The 18969-nt window shown below is 28.3% G+C and overlaps 2 protein-coding genes across 2 annotated transcripts in view; one reads left to right on the forward strand and one right to left on the reverse strand.

Annotated features, from left to right (window-relative positions):
- Positions 1-839: 839 nt before the first annotated feature.
- LOC129985154 (ADP-ribosylhydrolase ARH3-like) lies at positions 840-14533 on the forward strand. The gene is made up of 7 exons (XM_056095076.1): positions 840-1167; positions 2034-2139; positions 4617-4827; positions 7546-7719; positions 11161-11257; positions 11797-11879; positions 14232-14533. The coding sequence occupies exons 1-7, from the start codon at positions 1011-1013 to the stop codon at positions 14439-14441; spliced, it is 1038 nt and encodes a 345-aa protein (XP_055951051.1). The 5' UTR covers positions 840-1010; the 3' UTR covers positions 14442-14533.
- A 393-nt stretch (positions 14534-14926) lies between these two features.
- LOC129984286 (putative ATP-dependent RNA helicase TDRD12) overlaps positions 14927-18969 on the reverse strand; it is a 76641-nt gene continuing 72598 nt past the window's right edge. Inside the window, exons 37-38 of the mRNA XM_056094142.1 lie at positions 15680-15779; positions 14927-15242 (exon numbers count right to left, since the gene is read on the reverse strand). Coding sequence (XP_055950117.1) covers positions 15130-15242; positions 15680-15779 — 213 coding nt within the window. The 3' untranslated portion in view covers positions 14927-15129. The remainder of the gene's footprint in view (positions 15243-15679; positions 15780-18969) is intronic.

The raw sequence follows: 18969 nt of genomic DNA on the forward strand, positions 1-18969 counted from the left end.
GCCAATAACGAAAGTCTTATATTTTGCATCGTTTCAATATTGTGCAAATATTTTTCCAAATTTTCCAATATTTTATTATAAAATTTTTAAAATATTGTGTGCTATTAGAGAATCTTCAAGGTATCTCAATTCTAAATTTTAGAATTTTGATATTTCATCAATTAATGATTTAAATTAATGTTTTTGTAGACTTTTAATATAAATTTTTCAAATATATGGGTAATATTTTGAAAAAAAAAGAGAGGGAAAGTGTAATTTTGATTTTTGCATCGGCGCAAGTTTCCACATACCACATAAACAAGAGATTTAAGCATGATTTTTTCGTTGCTTCACAGTGCCAGCTTCTCACTCTCAAATAGAAATTCAGCATTCTTCTTAATTGTCCTAAAAACTTTTTAACGAACTTAGGAATAAAGACAGGAGCAAATATTTTCCTATTAAATTAATAGTGATAAATTTAAATTCAGGAGCAAATATTTTTCTTGTGGAAGAATTGCTGATGATTCGAGGCTGTATTGCTTGCATTTCTGCCAAGAAAAATAATGATAATAAATTAATTAAGATATTTTCTAGTTTGCTAAATTTTCGTGAAATAATACCAAAAGCGATACTAGACATTGAATATTGTTAAATAAAACCATACTACAGCTTAATACATTTCCACATCTCTTTGCATCTAAAATGACTTTTAGAATAAAATAGTAACTATATATATAAACCTCTCTATTGAATCTTGATCAAATATTAACTTCATTTTAACCTTAGAAGAAATAATTTTTCTTTAGTATCAATGGACACATTTCACAATTCAAAACTGACTGGTTATTACCCCATATCTGGCAATCTATACAAATTTCATTATCACCCGGACGTAAACGTAAATAAACAAGTGCTGCAGTCTGAGTCACAAAAAATCGAATTTGTCTGCGAAATGATATCGTCGAACTAAACGGATATTTCAATAGAAAAACAAAATTTCAGTTTTAGAGGGACATTATCTCCCCATCAAAATGACTTCCGCTATAACAAATGCCGGACTTTTGTCGAAATTCAGAGGTTGCATGATAGGTTCTTTAATTGGAGATTGTCTGGGTGCGCCTTTCGAAGGTGATTCCCGTGTGTCGAAAAGAATTTTAGGAAATTATTTCTATAATTTATTAACTGGAGGTAATGAACTCTTACATCGATTATATCTTATGTATATAAATATTTCGACTTAAATCAGATAACATTTCAAAAAATTTTGAATGATATTTTCTTTTTCCACATTTTATTCAAAACTTTATTTCATTTATAAGTGACTATGAAATTTAAATTTCCCTGATCTTCAGGATAGTTAATGTAAGTAATGGATAAGGAAGTAAATAATTTTTGCCAAATATATAATGAATCTGTTATTTCTCCCCTCCATTATTTCTCATAATTTTGCATATTATTTCTCCATAGAGAATTTCATATAAGATTTTCTTCAGTTTTTTTTTATAAAAAAATTAGATATGTATTCTTTTCATTTTTAATTTTCATCAATTACATCAAAATATAGTATGCATTCATTTATTTTTCATGTAATTTATTATTAGGGTACTGAATTTATCTTTTGCTTCCATATAACTTAGTGAAATGAAGTCTTGAATTGAAATTCTTTTTTAAATGTCTTTCTTAATTATCACTCCAAAGAACTGATTATTTGCAGAGTTATTTGTTTCAAGCTTATATTTTCAATTTCTGTACTGGAACTAAAAATGAAGTGCATATTTTTTAAGCAAATACATTTTTAAAAGCTAATTTTCTATTTTATAAAATTTTGTTGTTCTTTAACAATCAAACTTTTTTAATAATGTTTAAGTGGTTTATAATTAGAAATGTTAAGTAATATTTAATGTAAGACTGAAAAGGGACTTGAAGAAAGTTCATATAAAAATAAGTTTACTTAGATATAAAAAAAAACTAAATTTATGTCTTATTTAAAATAATTTCTTATTTCATTATTTTTATAAGTGGTGGATTTTTAATATTGTGTTTATAAAAAATAGGTTCAATCCAAATATTTCCCTATACTGATGATACTTGTATGACACTCTCAGTTGCAAGCTCTTTGGTTGAAAACAAGAAAGTTGATCCTAAAGATTTGGCAAAAAAGTGAGTCGTATAGTTTAATATGTAGTTTCAAAGCTTTAGCTTTTTTTTCCCCCTTCTTTGACATTGCTAATTGTATTCATAGTGTAATTCAATTGCAAAAGTTTGAGGAAAAATCTTCATTAATTAATTAATTTATATATATATATATAATCAAATTTAATGTTTTGGTACTTATTAATTAACGGTGAAGGATTGACAACTCAATGGTGAAAGTTGTAAGTTAGAGACCTTCTCAAGTATGCTTATAGGGTTGCAATACCAATTTGAATTTGTTGCTGTATTGGGTGAGTTTGGGCTCTTTCACCATTAATTAATAAATACTTTTTTTTAACAATGAAAAGGGTTTTCCTTTTATGTATACAAGAAGAAAAATGTTGAAACCATCAAAAAGATTCAATTTTGAGATTTTGATTGACTAATATACTTTAGACATTCTTGAACCATCCTCAGAAAGAAAAAAAAATTAAATTATGTTTGTTTGTTTGATTAAATGTCATAGTTCAGAAACAGAATAAATTAAATAAAATTTAATATACAGTCTTTATACTAAGCATCTTAGTTTCTATTAAATATTCAATGAAATCCAACTACTATGCCTATCCATTAATATACATTTAAGTATAATCCTTTAAAAAAACAATGAAATAGATGGAATATTTTTTATTTATTTAAAGTAAGCACATCACAGAGGATATGTATTTCATTTACTCAGTGCATGAGCAGAAAACATAAGAACACATAACTGATGTATACTTTTGTCATACAATTGGTAAACCTCTGTATCAAAATTGTTTGTATCCATATACAAATTGATCATTTCTCAGCTAGTATAATGAAACTTATAATATTGTAAACAAATGAAAAAAATATATATATGCATTTTTGTCTCCAAAATTGTAGATGGTCAAGAAAAAGACATTTAAAATGCATTGTCTCTTTTTCAGTGTACTTCAAACACAAAATATTTGTTGTTGTATTTGCATATGAGAATATGGATGGAGAATGGTCCTGCTGTTTTGCTATTTTTTTGTAATTTATTATTTATATATTTGGATTTTCCTCTTCTCATATTTTGCCATTTACTGTAAGAATTCTTCATATTTTCAGATATAATTCAAAGAGACTGCATAGCCATATCTCTTTGTATAATAATCATCTAATAATGTTCATAACACTTTTGATGTCTAATCTTCTGTTTTGGCATTTACTTATTTTTAATGTGTAGGAATAATAAATGCAAACATGAATTATAATTAGTTTTTATTAACACTATGAACCCTGACCGCCCAATTCAACAAGGGGCTCGCCCAAAATCGCCCTCTGTATGCAGGCTTTCTATGAGACTCGGACACTTTGGGATGGTTAAATGAGTTTAAGGTATTTCTCGATGAGTGCTCATTTAACCGCTCCAAAGTACCTGAGTCAGGTGTCTGTCGAATGGGACGATATCAGGCAGTCTGGGCTCATAAGTTTAATCCCAGAACTGTTTATGAATGCGTGTATAGATAGAGTTGAGTTATTATTAATTCCCCTCTCTTCTATTCAACATTTCTTCTTCTTTTTTTGCTCTTTAGTTGTTCACAATTTGGTTTTAAAGATTAGGTTTATTCTAAGTATTCTTGTCCTGTCCTCTTTCATATCCATTTAAAGAAATAAATTTTTATTAAAAAAAAGCATTTTAAATATTTGATATAGATAACATTCATTCATTGTACTTTCTTATAAACAAGATAGTTGAAATGAATGTTAAATAATCTGCTTTTTAAAATTAATGCAGTCACAGTAGTTTGCAGAGTTACTTATAAAAGTAGTTTAAAAATTCCATATTAACTGTGCTTAATGTTTCATGCTCCCACTTGTAAGATAAATGAACATTTTATATGTTTATTTGCTGAATAAAATACATAAGTTTTTGTCTTTGTATACAATATCTGAAATAAAAATCTTTCTCTCACAAATATTAGATTGGTTTAAAAAATCATATTATAATTAAAAATATTAATTCTAAGAAATAAAAAAAAAATTAGATGTTTGGTTAAGCATAAAATGTCCATTTGAATAAAATCAAATGATTCACTATGTAACATTGTATTCACATTTAGAAGCGTACATTTCGCTTTTTTATGACTTGTTAAATATTACAGCTAATATGTATTAAAAAATACTACATATATAGATAGATAGACACACACATATATAGAAACAGCTGTAAATGCATTGAAATGTAAGCATTTCTGTTAAAATATAAATTTTTATTTCTTAGTCATTATTTTCATGTTTTCTCCCAAATGAAGCATTAATGTATCAAATAAAATTAATTAATAATATAAACTACTCATTTAGCTAATTATATAGGTGTCACATAATTATTAATATTACTTGTATTTTTTTTTATCTGAAAGTTCTACCTACTAAATTTTTTTACATGGATTTATTCAATCTTATGAAACTGAAAAAAATTATTTTCTAAATTGCAGATTTGTTGCTGAATTTTACAGTCAGCCAAAACGAGGTTATGGTATGAATGTGATAAGTGTATTCAGTGCTTTAAAAGAAACAAATTTTGAGGATGTCTTTCTGCCTGGAAAAATGCAATTTAATGGTTCTGGCTCTTATGGCAATGGAGCAGCTATGAGAATTGCACCAATTGCATTATTTAATCATAGCAAAACAGATGAATCCCTTCAGGTAAGTTTCAATGTATTAATTACAAATACCTGTAATATGTATATAATATGTATATTTATATACCACATATACTTTTTAAAAAAAATCCTCATTGGACATTAGCTTTTTATTTTCAATACTTACTAGGTTGCAGCTGATTTTGGTAAATACAATACACTCCCAAGTATCCTATTCGTGACTATCCAGCCTAGTTTTCTTTATTGTAATTAATTGAGGAAGGCAAGGCATTACATTCGCAATGTTGCCTAGATATTGGAAGCAGGCGTCTGCTATGATCCTCCTATATGTCGTGCAAAAAATAATTTGTGACAGGAAAAGAGCAGCGTTCGACTAGTTGCTCATTGTTTTGTCAGTGTGTAATGGACTTCAATTGTTGCCGCTGTTCCTGATTATAACTGCACAGCACATACAAGGATTCTAAAGTTGTTCTTGGTGTATGCTTAGTGTTTTTTTTTAAGTATACCACAGTGAGTGCACAGAATTCATGTTAAAATGAGAACAGTTTATATCCTTTAACTTGCTTTCTCTCTAATAAATTCTTGCAGTACACTATATAAATAAACTGCCAGTACAGAGCCTTCTATTTTGATTTGCCACATTACCAGCAATTGCTTCTATGTTTCGCACAGGGCCGGGGCCACCTTCACATTCTATATGGCGTGAGATGAATGGAAGGTTTAGTACTCAATAAGAAGTTAGAAAATACATATTGTAACTGTGTGTTTTGGTATAAAAACTTTGTCTTCTGGTATTGATGGGCAAAGAATGAATTCATAGAACTCCAGGTTATCTGGCTTTTTTGTTATCTGGCCTTTCCTTCTGCCATATTAGGACGTATACTCAGAGTGTACTGTGTACGAGACATTTTCAATATCTTAAAAATATTATTTTTCTTCAAAAATATTACAAATACATGAGATTCAAATAATTATTTAGATGTTTTTAATTATAATATTTTTTAAAACAATTTCTAACTGGAAGGAATGGTTTTCTGTTACGTTTCACAGAATTATATTATTGTTTTTCTATCTTCAGACAACTTATAATGACTGCTTAATATGTTCTAATAATATTTTCCTTTATCATCAAATTGCAAGATATATAGTTTTCCATATAATTTCTCCTCATTATCTGTTGTTGATGGCATTTCACATTTTAACCTTTGCATAAATTCTCAATAAGTAGCATAACTGTTTTCCAATTAAAATTTTTGATGCCATTCCTAATCACATTAGAATGAAAATCATTTTGTAAATTGTTTTTAAAACATTCAGTGCCACTATTAATAGTTGAGATGTTAATAATTTTCTTTATTCATTTTTGGCCTCAATAATATATTAAAAATTAAACTCTAAAGGCAGTGATATAGCACTGAAGATGTCAGTAAAGCATCAGCAATGGAACAATTGACAAACAATTGCATTCTCATTTCAGAGAGAGCGAGTTTTGACTTTTTCTGTCTTGTAACCTCCCACTTGCCATACAACCGCAGCAATGAAACATTTGGTGTTTAAGAGGTGTCATTGAGAGGTGAATTACAACCATTAAGGGTTACAGTTTCATGGCTAACTTCCAAATTATGGCCGAGGAAGAGTCATGTTAAATTAAAAAAAAAAAAAAAAAATCCCACACTAGTTTATTTTTCATTTTGTTTATTTAAGATTTCAATTTTTAGGATTATTGTGAAAGAGGAAAAAATGACTTTACTGATTAACTTTTTCAACTGTAATATTATTTACTTTATAATTAATTGTTCTTTTTCTTTTCCTTGATTTGTGATTATGATAGAATTTTTTCAGTCAAAAATACGAATTTAAAAATATTTTCAAATTAAAAAAGGTAACATATTCAAAATTTTTAAGAAGCCTTAAATATGTGTGTGATTTAATTATTTTGGTGAATTTTTTTAATCCTCCTCCAGATATGCATATTTCAATATTTTTTAAATTTTTGTCTTGGATTTTATCAAAAACTGAAATTAAATATTTTGAAGACTTATTCTTTTTGTTTGTTTATGAAAGTTCCTCAATTTGTACAGAGTGAGTATATCATATCAATATTTAAGGATTCCTATTGTTTTCTTTTACAAAATGAACTATTTTGAAATTATTCTATTAATTGTTTTTTAAATCTAATTGCATATTTACATTTGAAGCAGCTTTACTCCTATATTATAAACTCTTAGTTACCTTGACATTATTATTAAAAAAAACTTGAACTTCATTATATTTTTAAATAATGCTGTAAATAAAAGTCTATTTAACTCTGGAGTGTTTCAAATGTTTTTGTTTTTATATTTTTGAAAACATTAAAAAAAATTACTGAAAATTGGGCAGACAACCTTTATAATTTTACATGCCTGGAGATAGATAACTCTGGAGGCATTTTAAGTTCCATTTAATTTATATTATTTAATGTACAATTGATCTTTCTTCCCCCATGCAACTGTGTTGATGAGAGGAAGGAATATAAAGAAAATTATGCTGAAAATTCTTATATGCTTAATTTTAATTGCTTAGTATTTTATATAAACTCCATTAAAAACTTTTCTAATAAAAATTAATGATTAATTATTTGTAATTTAAGAAATGTAAATACATAAATGGTGTGTAGGAATTTTTGTTTTATTATATTATCTGTCACTCTTTTTTTTCTTTTGTTGGTATCATTTCTCTTTATTTTTAATAATAATATTCCAGTTTTATTGACTTTTTTTAGAGTGATGTTGAAGAATGTTCTCGTATAACACACAATCATCCCAATGGATATAATGGTGCTATTCTTCAGTGTCTCGCTGTTAAAGCTGCTCTGAAATCGGATTCATCAAAAGAGTTTGATCCAGTTGAGTTTATTAATCAGTTGGAAAAGAAAATGGAAACTATTGAAATGAAGGTGAATATCAGGTATGTTATTATATAGATTTAATTAAAAGACAAATTTGCTCAATAATCTTTTAAGAAAATGTGTTTAATTTTTATTCCAATAAATAAGTAGCTTTCTTTTAAATTATTTTCTTTGATAGTAAATTATAAATTATTTTGCAGTTTCTTAAAAAAATTCTACAGTATTAGATAATTTGAGATTTATAGATGGCTATGAAGCCCTTATATTGAGCTTCTTCAATTAATAATGAAGTTGACAAAATCAAAGCTGATCTCAATAAAAATTCAGTTTATTATTATTTTTTTAACTCAACTTTTTATATGGAGTCTGAAATTAAGAATACCAAGAAAATAAAAAAAGACTATTTTTAAACTAAAAATAACTAAAAATTAATTTTTATAATTTAATACATTATTAGTAAACATTAAATAAAATAATAATATTTATAATTAATTTTAATAAATGACTTCAATAAATAAATAAATAAACAGTGTTTCATCAAGAAATAATATACAGCTCTTTTAACACAATAATTGTTTTTTAAAATTTTAAAATAAATAGTTCACATCAAATATGTTCAGTTTTTCAAAACGATGAACATATTTTTATAAAATTTTTCATCGAATACATTTTGCTCTAATAAAATTTATATTGAATTAAGGCTCTTAAAAATTATTTAAATTACAAATGTTCTCAAATAAAAACAATTTTTAATGTAGACTTCTGACTAATCAAAATAAATGTGAATATGACATTCATAGAACTGGAGAAAAGTTTAAATTAGCAATGAAAAAAGTGTATTAAAAAGATTCAAATTAACTGAGTTAAATTTATTTCAAATGTATTCTTTTGCAATTTTTCTTGTAACAGAGATTTCATTTTTGAATACACACAATAAATTATTTTGAATATGAAAGATTTTTCTGATACTTAATTGATGAAATCCAAGTCATCAGTAAGAAATATCGAGATGATACTAATCTCCAGAATTGTTATCTGGTTTCAGTTTTTGTAGTTTCAGATTTCTTATGGCGAAATTCAGCAATTAGTTTCAGAAATTATTGTTAGTCTACTCATATTAGCATGATGCAAATAAAATGAGCCTTGTTATTTTAATTTTAAAATCCATTGTGCATCTTACTGATGTAAAAAAAGATACAACATCACAATATAATCCTAAGCAATATGAAATTAAATGGCACAAACAGCTGATTTTTATCATTTAATCATTGAAAAATTAATTATCTTTCTATAATGCGAAAATTACAATTTTACAAAGAAATAGCAATAATATTTTAGCGTTCAAGCTGTAATGTCCATACATACATATTGACAGTTTATTATTTTATATACTCTTGGGGAAAGCTTTTTTAATCAGCAAGCAACAATGTTTATTGATCGGCATATTATGTCTGTGAATTGCAATGTGCATAATGCAAAAATCATTCAAAATTATTTGAGGAGGAATGTTGGATTTAAAATTACCAAATGTGACTCCTGATTATTCTTTTTATAGTAATGCTCACTAAAAAAAGATCTTTTCAAATTTTAATTAATTTTTAAATATAAATCAGTTGAAATTTGTACAATTTTCCTCAATAATTTTGGAAAATATTATTTCATAAAAACCATTCTTATACTTTAAGAAAAATATACCAATTTCAATACTTTCTTTTTCTAATTTTTTTTTAATTAACAGTACATTTTATTTATTCATGCATGTTTTAACAATATTATATACTTCTTTTTGTGTGTGCATTTTATTGCTGTTTCAGTATTAAGAGTAAACTAAAAAATATATATTAAGATAACCAATCGAGCCTATAAAGTGTAAATTTCCTATAATTTTTTTTCCAAAATTTTTTTAAAAATTAAATATTATTGTTTTTGATGAGTTGATAGAAATTTTAGTAATCTGAATTTGAAACTCTCACCTTTCTTATTTTACAGCAAATGCAAACATATGCTAATTTTTTTATTCACCCTGGTTGAATCTGGATTTTTTTTTAATAGTACCTATGTCCAACAAATTTTATAAGTCCAATTTGCAAAATAATAATTTCTGTATAAGTTAGATAAAAACACATGAGACACATGTTAAGTTACATTAAAATTTATATAATATATTCAGTGAGGTAGACTATATCATTATTCATCTTCTCTGCATTGATTTTTATATTGTTTAGGAAATTCAGGCTTCTTTTTGATTTGTTAGTCAATAGAAAAACACAATCAGACAGTATATTTGTTGTCATGCAGACAACAAATATACAAAGATGAACACAGGCAACACACAGCAGCACATTACAACAAACATTAGCCCATAAGTAGTAATTAGTAGTAATAACAACGACAGCACACAAAGCAACCAGACAGAATTCAGCTGGAGGAGGAGGGAATTTTCGTAGCTACTCTCTACGATCTCTCCCAACTGGAGCCTGCAATTCGCCACTTTAGCTCTATCCAACTGCCAACTCACTATTACTTGATTGGCTATTCCTTACACGACTCGATGCTGCTTCTATAATAAACATCAGGACTCGGCACACAGCTCAGTTCAACAATCACTTGAATTCCACACAATACTTGCTCTTGACTGGACTGATCCAACTATTCACTGTTGACTCTTTCTACAATACTGTACGACTGTCTTCGGCTTTAGACTGCTGGTCTTTTATAATTCCTGGAGGCGGGCAAAGAAAGTTCTGGGACAGTCAGGCATATCTCGGTTCCTATTGGCTCTATCACCAAAATTCTGGAAGTATCTATTTTTATTATTATCTATTTAAATTCTGGTATTATCTATTTTTGTCGCCAAGCTCTGAGATCACTGACTTGGTACTCGGTCAGCATCCAACAGAGTTGATCGTAAAACGGTCTTTCCAGTGATTAAACTAACCGTGCTGAGAAGCAACATTACAGATTTGTAACAATATGATAATTTGACAACTGCAAACAATCTAGTTTTGCAAAAAAAAAAAAAGTTAGCTAATGGAATTTTTAGCTTTTACAAAGTTTATATGCAAATTAATTCACTCAAAGCATTTTGAAGATACATTTTTTTGACTACTTCTTGTACATACTCTATATTTTTCTGAAAACAAATAATCATTCACATATTTTAAAAATATTATAACAAAATTTCAATATCCTGATAGGTCTTTTGAAATCAACTCATATGCAAGTAGTGAACTTTCAGTTCTTCGTCGCAACTTCCTCGATCATTTTGCACTAATGAAAATTGTATATCTTGTGAAGCCCCTGTTAGAAAGTTGACATTCCCCACGGTGTGGTGACACATACTTTGGAAACCACTGATTTTATTAAGTTGCTTTCCTTTTATTATTCTCATAAAAAATATGTAATGTCACGATTATTTATGAATATTATCAAATTATTATGTTATTTTTATGTTATGTTATTATCAGTCTCTTTTATTTATAACTCTAGGATAATTCACCATACTGTGAAAGTTTGAAAAAAATAAAAGAAATTTATTTGCAAGATCAAGAGGATATTTCAGCTGAAGAAATTGCTGAGTATTTGGGTAATTACATTTTTGACTAATAACTTTTTTTTCCGGTTCAATTACTTTTCATGGTATATTAAAAAATGTAAACTTTTTAAGTTGATTTATAATAGTTTTTAAAGATATAGTCAGGACTAAGTTATATAAAATCAGTACAGGTCATCATAAAAAGTCATACAAGTATCCATTATTAAATTTTCCTCAAGGCATTTGTGGAAATAGACTAAAACCATTTTCCTGACTGGGACTCAAATGGTTTGGAACTAGCAGTTGGGCCATGATCAGAGAGAACTAATAAAATCGGTATAACATTGTATGTGCCTATAATAAGGAGTTAATGAGAAGTAAAAGTTTATTCCTTACTGCCTACAAATAATTAGCTTAATTTTCATTTATTCCTATAATTTCTGTATAATATGAAAGAAGTAGACTATATAATAAAATAATGTTCTATTATTTAAAATACTTTTTTGTTATATCAATTTTCTATATTTCCTGTTATATTTCACATTTGAAAGCCTTTTATTTGGAAATTAATATTAACAATTTATACACAGGCCATGATGTTTCTGCTCATAAATCAGTTCCCACAGCGATATATTCTTTTTTAAGAGGAATGAAGCCATTTCCTGACTATGACGTAAGTGTTAGAATTTGAAATTCAATACTTTTTCTTCCTTCCCTCCCTGAAATAATCTACCTCCCCCCCCCCACAAAAAAGATCGTTAAACATGGAATGTATTTAACCTTTTAAAAGAAGTATTTTATCAAAATTCATTAAATTTTGTAATGGATTTAGTGTTTTGTATAACTTCAAGTTAATTTTTTTTCATTATTTATATAAATATTGTAAAGCAGAAAATGTATTCTGTCTGTCATAAAAACTTCTCCAAAATCGTAAGCAGTAGTAGTAAAATGAAATCTACATATGCTGTTCTGGTAACCATTTCTAACACAACTGTGCTATTTTTTACATTAAAAATTAATTTTTTAAAATATTTAATTATGAAACAAAAATTAGTTTAATTTTAGATTTTTTTGTGTTATTTCTGTACTGAAATAACTATGATTTTAAAATGCAAACAATTCTCTTTTCAATGGCATTAGTATCATTTGTATATTTTCTTAACCCCTTAAATGTAATTTTATCTACTTTCAAGAGTTCCTGAAAAATGTCATGTTCATGGATACAATGCAAATTATGCATCATAATATCTGTGAATAGCCTAATTTTTGTTTATTACATAAAGAGTAACCATTCAATGCACTCAAGGCAGTTAATTTCCAAATTATTTGTATCAAAGTAAGGCCATTCAGTGTTTCAAGAGACCTACTGTAGTAAAAAATAATGTTGCTTAGATCAAAAGTAAGCTGTGGTGATTCAAGGACATGCCTTCTATGAGATAATCTGTATTGTAGTTGGTGATGGCTGTTAGGACTCGGTCACGCTAATTGCTAAGGCAGGGAGGGTAATTCACTTTAGTGATTGTGATTACAAACCTGTTAAATTATATCTGCAATATATACTTTAAATGAAAATGATTTTGTAGCATTTTCTTAATTTAAATAAAAATTACATATATTTAGTTCTGATTATGTATGTAGGCAGAATTTTGACATTTGATGTGATAAAAAGAACATACACCTTTTGGGAGATCAAAGGTTGCTGAAGAGAGATAACACCTTCCAGTAAAATATCAAGTATCATCATTGATTTTTCATGTCATACGTAACACAATGACAAGCTATACTTGCCATGAGGCTAAAGTTACTGTCGAATATGATAATAAGTTTGGTATAAAATTTCTAGTGCACTGAATTCAGCAGCTCTTTTATTATATATGTTGTTATCAGAAATCAATGTCACATATTATTTATCGGCAGAATTTCGTGGTTATAAGTTATAGTCAACGGGGTTTTATTCTTATGAACATTGGCGAGATCAATATATATTTTTACTAAAAGAAAAATGCGTCATGAAATAAACATTAAAATGGATAAGAGTAATGCAGATTAAAGTAAATGGAGGGATTCTGAAGAATCGGAAAAAAATAAGCATACATTTACTTGATACTGATAATGAAATCAACTATAGTAAAATATTACCAAACAGACAAAAATGTGCTAGATGGTGAACCTGAAATAAAATAATTTTCGAGAGTGTCTGGCATAAATGCTCTAATTTTGCAAAACTAGGTGCTAATCGAAAGTCATTAGAGTATTTTGAAGAATATGAACTTACGAATTGCAATTATATTTATATCAATAATATATAAGAATTATAATTTTTTTAAAAAATAAAAACTAAATGATTACTTTATGCAAAATTTTTGTATTATTATATCTTACTGGAAGAGGTTAAAGAATAAATTCAATTTCTTAAACGGTCTAGTCATGAACAACTGATGAAAGAAAAGAAGTACTTTCACATAAGATCAGGAGTAAACTCAATCACCATCATAGCAGCCAAGTCCTAATGGCTATTACTGGTCAGTAGTATGTCCCAATATGTAAGGAGCCAGTGTACCTAATTACTTTATTTACCAAGGAAGTGAGCAAAAATTACAATGCTGGAAACTTCTCACCCCATTTTCGGCATGTCATCTAGTGGATGAAAAGTTCTATAGAAAATATTCAGCAGATTGCAAGCAGTGTAATTACAAGTGAGAATTAATAGATATAAGGTCTATAAATGAAGACAACATTAAAAAGCTTGCTCATGTTATTTCAATAAAGTTGTTGGAACCAAATAATGTTTTATAAATTTACAATAAAATAATAATAGTAAAAGTATGTCATGTTAGTAAAAAAACTTTAATTTTAAAGAAAAAGCACTTAATAAATTTTTGTCTATTCTTATTAATTTGGAAGAAGATGTGTTAATGTTGTAAATTCTTTTACTTTTTAGTATCTTATCATTTGTCTGCTGCTATCAAAGTTTTATTAATTGTCAAATCTATCTTATTTGTTATATCTTTTTATTCCCTTTCAGTGTCTGAATCCATTTGTACGTACCATCTACTTTGCAATATCAGTTGGTGGAGATACAGATACTATTGCCTCTATGGCAGGAAGCATTGCAGGGGCATATTACGGAATAGAAGCTATCCCAACAGAATTGCAAGAGCGTTGTGAATTTAAAGATGAAGTTGATAATTTAGCTCAGAAACTTTATGATGTAGTGCAAGAAGTCACATCGTGATTATTATTAGAGATGTAGCAGCACTTTCGTGTACACTGTTATGAAAATTAATGCTCACGTCTTTTTTCGATTAAAAATTTTCTCAATTGTGATATGTGTATTCTAAATATCAAAAATAATAAGATATAATAAATTGTAAAGAGTTCAGTATCTTTACTATCTATCTAAGAAAAGAATAGTTATAAAGTATGGTCATTCATGATCATTCCAAAATTGACCATTTATGCAAAAACTTGGAAAGTTGGCAATACAACCTGTGTGAATTCTCATTGAATGAATGCTGGTGGAGATTCTTGCAGTGTATTGTAGCATATAGGGTTAGAACAGGCTAGTGTGGCAACATAACAGGAGTGATTGCAAATGTTAAAAAAAATCTAACGAGATTTTTTGTAACACAGTTTTGATTACAGTAAAACTAACATTCAAGATGACATAAAACATATCTGATTAAATACAAAAATACGACAAAGTTATAATATTATTAAGAATGTTTAATGAAAATTAATGGCATGATACAAAGATGAAATGAGAAATGTAGACATACATTTTAACAAAAAAATAAAACTGCCTAAGATCCTAAAATGATCCAAAATATCACATACCACTGTACATTTATACATATAAAAAATATCACATTTCCGAAGGTCATTTCCATGAACCATAAACTCAAAAATGTTCACTTATTGATTCATTCCAATATATTATATGGGTCTTTAAATTCTGCAACTGTTTTCCAATCTGGTACAATTGTTTCATCATCTGTACTATCACTGTCTTCATCAAAGGTATAGTCTGTATTAACTATAAAATAAATCATAAGCAATGCAATTTCAGCATATATTATCTATATTTAAACAATAATGTTATCTTAGTATTAATTATTAGCAAATGCACTAATCTATTATAATACATATTCACATCTAATAACTAAACTATTTGAAGCAGTTAATTCTTATTAGACATTCTGAATTTGAAAAAGTATTAAGTCTATTAATCATTACTAATTAATTTACTTTTAAGATACTGCTGGAGAATCACTAGCTGATTAAAATTCTTCAACACAATGACTTTATAGGTTAGAAAACATAACACATCACAAGGGTAATGACATACATGCAATAAAAACTCAAACTATTTTATGAATGAAAGATTCAATAAATCTTATGCTTAATAGCATGCTATTATTTTAGTGAAATTTTCATTTCATCGATTACTGTAAGGTATTGAAAATAAAATACCTTGGGAATTTTCCTCACCAGCAACTTCAACACTTTCTTCTGGGATGTCTTCTGAATCAGAGACATCAATATGCTCCAAATCATATTTAATGTAAGCCAACTAAAATGTTAAAAAAAAAAAAAAATTGAAGAAATGCAAAGATTTTTTTTTAAAGTAATAATGTTTGTGAATGTAATAAAAACTTCAAACTTAAAGCATTATCTCAATTAATAACCTAAGAGAAGTTGAGTTTGGGAGCTCTTACAAATGTCAAAATATTTAATCAGATAGGGAAATTTGCATAACCAATGAATTAGCTATCTATTCTGTTAACAATGTGGAAGTTTCCATTTCCCTCAAAGACTACAAACCTATGTACATTGATATTCAGTAATGTGGTTAGCTATCAAATCTAACTTTAATATTATTTTACTCATCTTTATATCTCAAGCTTTTTCAGAACAACTATTTATCCACAAGCTTTTCTGAAAAAAAAAAAAAAAAAAATGCAGGTAAAATATTTTAAATTTTTCTTAGTGACTATTCCCCCTTCCATAATATGTGAATATCTCATGTATTTAGATGGTAACTTAAATCGTTTTTAACCCTATTGTTCTGTTCAGGTCTATATGACCCGTAAAAAATTTATACCTTCGGAAAAATCTATAATACGAGATATTTTCATGTAACTGCTTGACATCTTTGGTAAATAATATAAAGATGTATTACTAGAGGGATTTAGGTTTATTTTTATTTCGAAGAAATATTTTTCCATTTATACCTAACTTACCGTTCTGCTCAATATGATGCAATGAAAAAAAAAAAAAATTATTTTTACTCATACATGTTTATTTTTGCTTGGCATAATTCAAAAGAGAAGAATATTACTAGTTTCTGTAACTTATCCGTTTTCAAAACCTTTTTCGTTAACTTATGTGTTTGGTCACATATGACAAGAACGCATACAAGGTCAAAAGATTGATATGATTTGCAGGGGGCCAATCTCTTTGCTCTTATTGCAATGTATCTTTTCTCTGCTGTATTTCACTTTCTAATACACTGTAAAAGAGCTGTGCCTGCGAAAGTAAGAGAAAAAATGGCGAATCGCAGGAATTTGAGTCATTCTGATATAGCTAAACTAATAGAAGCTTCTGACAGCGAAGAAGAAATATCGGAGTATGAAAATCATACAAGTGATGAAATTGAGAGTGAAAGTTCTCACAACGATTTTGATACCGATATTCAACAAATAAACTATAAAGGGATTATTCAGTCCAAGAATCATAAAATAAAAAGGATCAGCTGCCACATTCTTCTCAATCAACCGCTGCTAATATTATAAAAACTACTCCAGTGATCACAAAATATGCAATGGCAAGGATGTCAGGCGTAAAAAGTGCATTTGATTCAGTATTCAATTTTACAATTGAAAACGAAATCATAAATATCATCAATATTGAAGGAGAAAGTGTTTATAAAAAAAAAAGTGGAAAATATTGAAAGTAAAGCTTTTCAAGAATGTATTTGATTTTTGTTGTTAGCTGGCGTTTATAAATTATATGGAGAATCAACAAAAAACTTATGGAATAAAAAAACTGGCAGAAATATATTTTGTGCGACAATGTCCCTCGAAACATTTTGCATCATATCAAGAGTTATTCGTTTTGATAATAAATCCACTCGTCAAGAAAGAAAAAAAAATGGATAAATTAGCTGCAGTGCGAGATATCTATAAAAAAAGTGGATAAATTCTACCAAAAATATATAATCTGAATGAAAATATTACTATAGATGAACGATTAGTAGGATTACGTGGTCGATGTCCTTTCAAACGTATATACAAAGTAAGCCATCTAAATAGGGAATCAAGATATGGACTTTAAGTGACAATAAAACTTTGTATGTACTGAAAACACAAATTTACACTGGAAACGAATAAGGGTCAAAGCCAGAGAAAATTCGGGGAATGCAAGTAGTGTGTGATCTTACTTATGGGTATTAAGGGCACAATATTACATACGATAATTTTTTCACATCCTACAGCTTAGGATAACTTCTTCTAAAACGGAAAATGACTATGCTTGGTACCATTAGAAAAAATAAATCAGAACTTCCTGAACAAATGCCAAACAAAAAAAATTCACAACTTCTCATTTTACTTTACAGAGGACACAGCAGTTCTAAACTACATCCCAAAAAAAGAACAAGAAGGTTATTCTTATGAGCACTTTGCATCATGACGAAGAAATTAGCAACAGACCTGACAAAAAAACCATTAATGATCTTAGATTATAATTCAACTAAAGGGGCTGTGGATACTCTTGATCAACGTTTAAACACATACACTTTTAAAAGAAAAAAAAAAAATTGCTGGCCTATGATAGTATTCTATAACACGCTTGATACTTCTGCGTACAATGCATTTGTTCTATGTACTTCAATACATCCCTCCCAAGTCCTACAAATTGCCTCTTCGTGGCGGGAGGGTGTCCCTGGTCAGAGTGAGTGAAGTACGTCGGGAGCTTGCTCCTGGTAGGGTCACCCAAGGCGTGGTGGCCATTCCACTATGCCCAGCTAAAATCTGCAGGCGAAGGAGCTAAGACAGTCTTCTACCTCCTAGTGCTCCAGTCTTTTGACTCACAGAAGCTGCACTTCCCTCCCCATGAATTGGTTGACAATTGATAGTGGCCACCTTAAATGTCTTTTCTTTTCTCAGGGTGAAAAATTTTACCCTCTTTGCCCGAAATGCTGCAAACATCAGGCCTCTGCTGAACATATTCTAGACTGTTTAGGAATTCTTTGGGGAGAAATTTATTCTTCCCCCTTCCTCGTTTTTGACTTTCTTCTTGTCAACGGATTTGTGGATTTGGTCTTATTAAGTCAGGCCATGGAGATTATCAACAACAACAACTTCAATACATAGTGAATGGAACGAAAACAAATTGACTAAACGAAGACTATTCTTGGAAGAACTGGGAAAATCACTCATTTTTCCACACATTGAAGAAAGGCCACACCTACCCAGAAATGAGGACTCAATAAAAATAGTGAAACGAGTACAGAGAAAAAGGGAAGATGTACCATCTGGAGTTTCCCATAAGTTTCTTTCACATTATGCCAGGAAAGATATTTACCATCTATGTTTATATAAGCATGGTAGCTTAACTGTTAGCTATAAATGCCAGCAGGTGCTACCAAAGCTCTTTAAAGTTTGTTTGGTGATATTCTTTAAAAAAAAAAAAAATGTTTCACACTTTTGCTATGGATAGCCAAACAAAGCATTTGTGGCATGTTATGCTTTACTTTATAG

This window comes from Argiope bruennichi, chromosome 9, assembly GCF_947563725.1.
Source record: "Argiope bruennichi chromosome 9, qqArgBrue1.1, whole genome shotgun sequence".
NCBI lineage: Eukaryota > Metazoa > Arthropoda > Arachnida > Araneae > Araneidae > Argiope > Argiope bruennichi.